The 6,749-nt window shown below is 34.7% G+C and overlaps 1 protein-coding gene across 1 annotated transcript in view; it reads right to left on the reverse strand.

Moving 5' to 3' along the window:
- LOC107550178 (low-density lipoprotein receptor-related protein 4-like) overlaps positions 1-4,683 on the reverse strand; it is a gene marked incomplete at its 5' end in the record, with an annotated part of 50,701 nt that extends 46,018 nt beyond the window's left edge. Inside the window, 3 exons of the mRNA XM_016231415.1 lie at positions 13-126; positions 2,927-3,043; positions 4,537-4,683. Coding sequence (XP_016086901.1) covers positions 13-126; positions 2,927-3,043; positions 4,537-4,683 — 378 coding nt within the window. The remainder of the gene's footprint in view (positions 1-12; positions 127-2,926; positions 3,044-4,536) is intronic.
- Between the last annotated feature and the right edge of the window lie 2,066 nt (positions 4,684-6,749).

Here is a 6,749-nt window from a genome sequence, read left to right on the forward strand (position 1 = left end):
AAATGATCTCACCGCACTGCTCGTCACTGTTATCTCCACAGTCATTGTCTCCATCACAGTACCACAGGCTGCGGATACAGTATCCATTTTGACAATGAAACTCATCTTCCTCGCATTCTCGTGGAGCTGCTCAAAAACAAAAATCATACAGATGTTGTAAAGAAATGGGTTAAAACAGATTAAACGCTTTCACAAAACAATTACACTTTGTTCTGTTTAAAAGAATAGTTCACCTAAAAAATTAAATTTGCTGATGTTCTCACCCTCAGGCCATTCAAGATGTAGATGTAGGTTGTTTCTTCAACAGATTTGGAGAAGTGTAGCATTGTGTCACTTGCTCAGCAATGGATGCTCTGCAGTGAATGGGTGCCGTCAGAACGAGAGTCCAAACAGCTGATAAAAACATCACAATAATCCACAAGTAATCCACACCACTCCAGTCCATCAATTAATGTCTTGTGAAGAGAAAAGCTGAAGTGTTATTATACATAGAGAACTTGAGAACAATATTATAGATAGAGGACTTGTATTTTTGTGATGGTTTAAACGTCTTAATGATGGACTTGTTTCTTGCAAACACAGCGTTTCTCTTCACAAGACGTGGTGTGGATTACTGTGATGTTTTTATCAGCTGTTTGGACTCTCATTCTGATGGCACCCATTCACTGCAGAGCATCCATTGCTGAGACAGTGATGGAATCCTACATTTCCCATGAAGAAACAAACTCATCTACATCTGGATTAATGGATTATCTGAGGGTGAGTAGATTTTCAGCAAATGTTCATTTTTAGATGAACTGTTCCTTAAAGGTTTGAGAGTTGAGGAATATATTATCGATGCATTTTCATGTATACATTTTCAAGCAGTGCAACAGAAAAAGCTAGCAACACACTGCAGGAAGCTCAGATCATTAAGGCTAATGAGAAATCAATGAGAAAACAAGTTGACAAAAAGATTGAATCTAATATTTGGTGATAATATAGCATAAGAGATTTACAAGCAATTTTTGGATGTCCAAATTAGGAAAAAGATTCCGTTTTCAGTTCAAAAATAAGTATGACAGAAAATGCATAACTCCGTCCAAACAGCAACCTCTGACTATATATATTACTAACAAATGCAAAATTAGGTTTTATGGCCAGTAACAAATATTTATGGTCAGTAAACTTAATCCCATCATTGGCAGGTGTGACCCTAGCAAATATGTTTAGATGTGTCTATTTTACTCATTTAGCTGGAGTTGCTTTATTTGCAGTCTTTCGGATATTTAGCTATTATATAAAATACAGTAAGTGTGGGATATGTTTCCTCTAATTTATGTGAACAAAGCAAAAAATGTAAGAGTCATTTTTAAATCCGAACTAAAATTTGATAAATCTAATCTATGGTCTGATTACGACTTATGACTATAAAGTGAAGCCAATTTTGTCATTCAAGGATCTGGAAACTGTTATACAAGCTTTTAATTCATTCAGACCTGATTACAGTTATGTACTCTCAGAAAAGAGACGACATTTCTCCTGTGTGGACCTCTCTTTCCTTTAAGGTCGTCAAAAACCGTGCTGTTGTCCGTTTACAAGTCAGTCTAACATTTAAGTATTCTCAGAACATTTTACCTCTATTAAAGGGACAGTTCATCCAAAAATTTAAATTCTGTCCTCATTTACTCACTCTCAAGTTGTTCCGAACCTGCAAGAGTTTCTTTCTTGTGTTGAACGCAAAAGAAGATATTTTGAAGAATGTTGGAAACCAAACAGTTGCTGGTAGCCATTGACTTCCATAGTATGGAAAAAATAATATATATGTATGGAAGTCAATGGCTACCAGTAACTGTTTGGTTTCCAACATTCTTCAAAATATCTTCTTTTGTGTTGGAGGGTGAATAACAAATTTTCCATTTTTGGGTGTACCATCGCTTTAAGGATCCATTAATAATACACGCCACGTAATAACATGTACAACCACCTGGATTTGAGAAACATGCTTGCATCTCCTGCTTGCTCTTGTCATAGTGGCAGTCAATAATGACCATCTTTGAGCTTCAAACCAATGCGAAAGGTGTCATAAAATAATGATAGCATAATTATTTTATGATAGAGCTGCTGCTCTCATACACTCATGTAGACATGAGAGCAACTTCCGAGGTCAAGATTTTCACTAAATAATATATGACATTGCAGTTTGTTTCTCACCAAACCCTATCGTATGCTTTCAGAACACTAGAACATACAGCATGAGTCTTAAAAAAAATAATTTTGTAGCTTGAAAAGATCACTATCTACAAGAACAAGCATTTGTCAGATGTTTTCCTTTTGTGACTAAATAACGACTGAATTTTTTTTCCCTGTGCTTTCCTGCTCTTGGACTAGCATTCTGTACAAACTACCTAAAAACACTATTCTTAAACATGCTATTTTAAATATATTAAATGTACCCGAACTGTTCAAAATGTGAAAGAGAATTGCATTTCAGCACAGCTTCACTGCATCAGAAAGAAACAACAAAACAAACGTGTTTTTCATCTTTAAACTACAAGACAACAAAAATGCACAAGTTTACTTACGACAGTCTTGCTCATCGGAGTCATCCTCACAGTCGTTGTCTCCATCGCATAACCACGAGCCCTTGAAAAGATCACTATCTACAAGAACAAGCATTTGTCAGATGTTTTCCTTTTGTGACTAAATAACGACTGAATTTTTTTCCCTGTGCTTTCCTGCTCTTGGACTAGCATTCTGTACAAACTACCTAAAAACACTATTCTTAAACATGCTATTTTAAATATATTAAATGTACCCGAACTGTTCAAAATGTGAAAGAGAATTGCATTTCAGCACAGCTTCACTGCATCAGAAAGAAACAACAAAACAAACGTGTTTTTCATCTTTAAACTACAAGACAACAAAAATGCACAAGTTTACTTACGACAGTCTTGCTCATCGGAGTCATCCTCACAGTCGTTGTCTCCATCGCATAACCACGAGCGCCGGATGCATTTTCCATTATCGCAGTGAAAGTCTAACGGTGAGCATGTGGGCAATACTGAAGAAATGGAGGAAAGCAAAACCAATTAACCAATTTTAAAAAAGACAACAAATAACTTCAACTTTTCACATTTTAAAAGATAAATAAAATCATGCAATTATTTTAATGCTATATTTTATTATTATTAAAACATACTTATACTTATTATTATAAAGATTAAAATAGTAGTCGGCATTGTTATTTGATTAAAGTATAATACTACGTAATATAGTGTATTATTCTACGGCTCTGTGGAATACTTGATTCTGATTGGTCAGTCGCGACATTCCCGAGGTCTGTTATCCCTCGATAACAACCGCTAAAAGCTGATAACACAGGCTCATCCGGGTAACTGAAGTTGGCGCTATACGCTTGCTAGGAACAGTTTTTCTTTGTGGAAGCTTTGCGTTTGGTTAGCTAATAAAATATTAAAACTCAAATCAATATTACGTGTACAATTATTTATGTCATCCTGATATCGCGGACTCGCTCTTTCGTTTCATACAACCGCAGCTGCTGCCTTTTAGCGATGATTGTTTTGTACGCTGTAACGGATTATAAGAATTTATGGAAGTTTGGAGGAAGAAACTCCTCCTGAGTCTTTCTGTATCCTCAGGCTACGCTAGAGTTTGCCTGATCGCAGCATTGAGAAAAGGCCATTGTTAGGGTGGCAACGGTCCTTAATGATCTTCCTGGTGCTTGTTCTGCACCTCCTGGATTAAGTTAAGTGTCTTCTGTATGGCCCTGTAGGGGTGGATACGCTCAGCTGAGCACATCACCCTCCGCAGGGTCATACAGTTCCGTCAGGTGCCCTTTGTGAGGCAAAAAATATGCTTTCTATTGTGCCGCTGTAGAAGGATGTTGGAGGCATCCTGAATCTCCTGATACACAGCCAGGAACCACTTTTTTACCACACTGTGAATGCAGGTCAACAATTCCTTGTGAAAAAGAGGAGCGCTTAATTGTCCTGAATGTGTGTACTTCAAGTATATTTAAAAAAAAAAATACTATATTTGCAGATTATATACTATTACTGAAATAAGAAACATAGTCATGAAAGTGTCTCTTTAAGTCACTTAAAGGGATAGTTCAACCAAAAATGAAAATGTGATGTTTATCTACTTAGATGTAGGTGACTGTTTCTTCAGTAGAACACATTTGATGATTTTTAACTCCAGCCGTTGCAGTCTATCAGTCGTATAGTGCATGGCAATGGTAACAAAATCTATGAGAGCAAAAAAAACATGCACAGACAAATCCAAATTAAACCCTTGTTTGACACGCATGTGAAGTGTGCGTAGAATACTGTAACAATTGAAAAAAGGATACTCCAGCATACATGTACATATACTGTACACTACCATTCAAAATAACTTTTGTAGACAAGGGTTTCAGCAGAGGACTAAATAATAATTTTCCCTCAGAACAAATCTTAGAATGAGTAAACAAATATTTTGTGCATCAGTATGATGGGATTGCATTCTCATGAAGGAGTGTGTTTAGAGACTCACTGCATCCGTCTTCATCGCTGTGATCTCCGCAGTCATTGTCACCATCACACTGCCACTGCGCCGGGATGCACGTGCACTCGCCAAACGCACTGACCGCACATGTGAAGTGGTTTCTTCCACATGAGCATTCGGCAGCACCTAAAACACCTACAAAACACACACAAACACAAACATATGAGGTCAGCTATTTTATGAATAGTAGGTATGGAAAGATTCACTCAAGTCACAATTCGATTCACGTTTTTTTTTAACAAAATTAGATTTAAGAAATTATAAATTAAATGTGTCCTTTTATTATTGCTTGGACAAAATACTGAACATTTGTTTGTGAAATTGAAATATAACACTATAATACTATACTAATATAGCACTTGCATATTGAGGCAACCACTGCATTTTAATCTTGATCCAAACAAAGATGCTGCATACATGCAACATGAGCACTTTTTAATCTAAATTAGATTGTATCATTTCGAAATTTGAAGCAAAAACAGAATGGTTTAGAACTATTAGTGCTGTCAAACAATTAATCGTGATTAATCGAATCCAAAATAAAAGTTTTTGTTTGCATAAAATATGCGTGTGTTTTGTGTATTTGTATTATGTTTATATAAATACACACACATACAGTATATATTTTACTAATATTTACATGCATTTACATGTCTATATTTATATTCATATAATTTGTTATAAATAAATATATTTAATATATAAATAACATTTTTCTGAAATATAAACATGCATGTGTGTGTATTTATATAAACATAATAAATATACACAGTGATTTACAAGAAAATACCATCCCAGGTTCTTGCAGATTCTTTGTAATTATTTATTTGTGAAATTTACTAGCAATTTCTGGGTGAAAGTGAAGGTTTGTAAAAATGACTTAAAATATGATGTTGTGTTAATTAAAAGACAACGTAATAATTCACTATGGCATTTTAAAGTATAATTTGCTGTAAATTGTTCACATTTTTCTAATATCAAACATATACGTCGTCCAAGAGGCTCAAAAGATTGAATTGAAAATGTAGTGAACATTTTGGTTTCTCATTTTTAGAAATATGAAAAGTATTTTTTTTATCATTTTTATAAATGACATTTCTGTGTAATTTTTTTAAATGAAAACTAAAGAAATTAAATGTAAAAATGTGTTTTAGAAATAAAATAAACAATTAATTTTTACATTTAATGTACTTTTATTGTCCAAATACATAAAGAAAGATTAAATTTTACCATTTTGGTAAAAAAAAAAATAATAATAATGTAAGTAATTCATGGTTAATCTTTAGCCCAATAAATAAATACATAAAATTACAATGGTTATACACTGACAATTTGCTGACTCACATAATATATATTTTTAGTCCCGTTAAGCTTATTTGGACATAAAACGCATTAAAACCACGTTTTTATTTTTAGAAATTAAAAAAGGCTTAGCACTACTGTAACTACTGAGAGTCAGCAAATAATATATGATTGGATATTAGTAGTACTAAATTAATATAATATAAATAACACATTCCTCTGATGTTTTTACTATGCTGTATTTGTGTTTGGCTTCATTCCAGTTGCCCAGTCACTGCTATATGCTCTACATTGTCTGAACTAGCAGCTCAGAAAGACACCAGTCAAAGTGAGGCCACCCAGAGATTTTCACAGGATGCATGCATCAGCAATCCCTCCACACACACACACACACAGAGACAGACAGACAGACAGACAGAGAGAGAGAGACAGCAATTCCAGCACTGAAATTATTTGTCTTGGTGCTTAAGTAGCTTATCTGGATAACCTGCAATATATCAGCATGATGTTCGGTTCATTGTGCAGCTTATTCTGCCACTTAGGCTGCGTTTACACTGGCAGAAAAAATCAGATTTTTTTGCCCACATCTGACACAGATCAGAATAATACAACACTATTTTTCTTAGCAATGAGGTGATAACGTTTCACTTGTTTGCAAGCTTCACACTCGCTCTCTCTCTCTCTCTCTCTCATTAATTCATTCGAATTCATTTAAATAAATATCGTCTTGGCGCTACTTTATTTCACTAAAGAATTCTACCTCTAACGAGCTGTATAAAATAGCATACCACATGAAAATTACCGCCATTTTCCGTTATTTATCCGTTCAGTCAGATTTTGAGCTGCAAAACATCCATGACAGCCGTTGTCCATGCTGGCAAATAATACCTCAATGGCCG

This window comes from Sinocyclocheilus grahami, unplaced genomic scaffold, assembly GCF_001515645.1.
Source record: "Sinocyclocheilus grahami isolate Dianchi unplaced genomic scaffold, SAMN03320097.WGS_v1.1 scaffold390.1, whole genome shotgun sequence".
Lineage (NCBI taxonomy): Eukaryota > Metazoa > Chordata > Actinopteri > Cypriniformes > Cyprinidae > Sinocyclocheilus > Sinocyclocheilus grahami.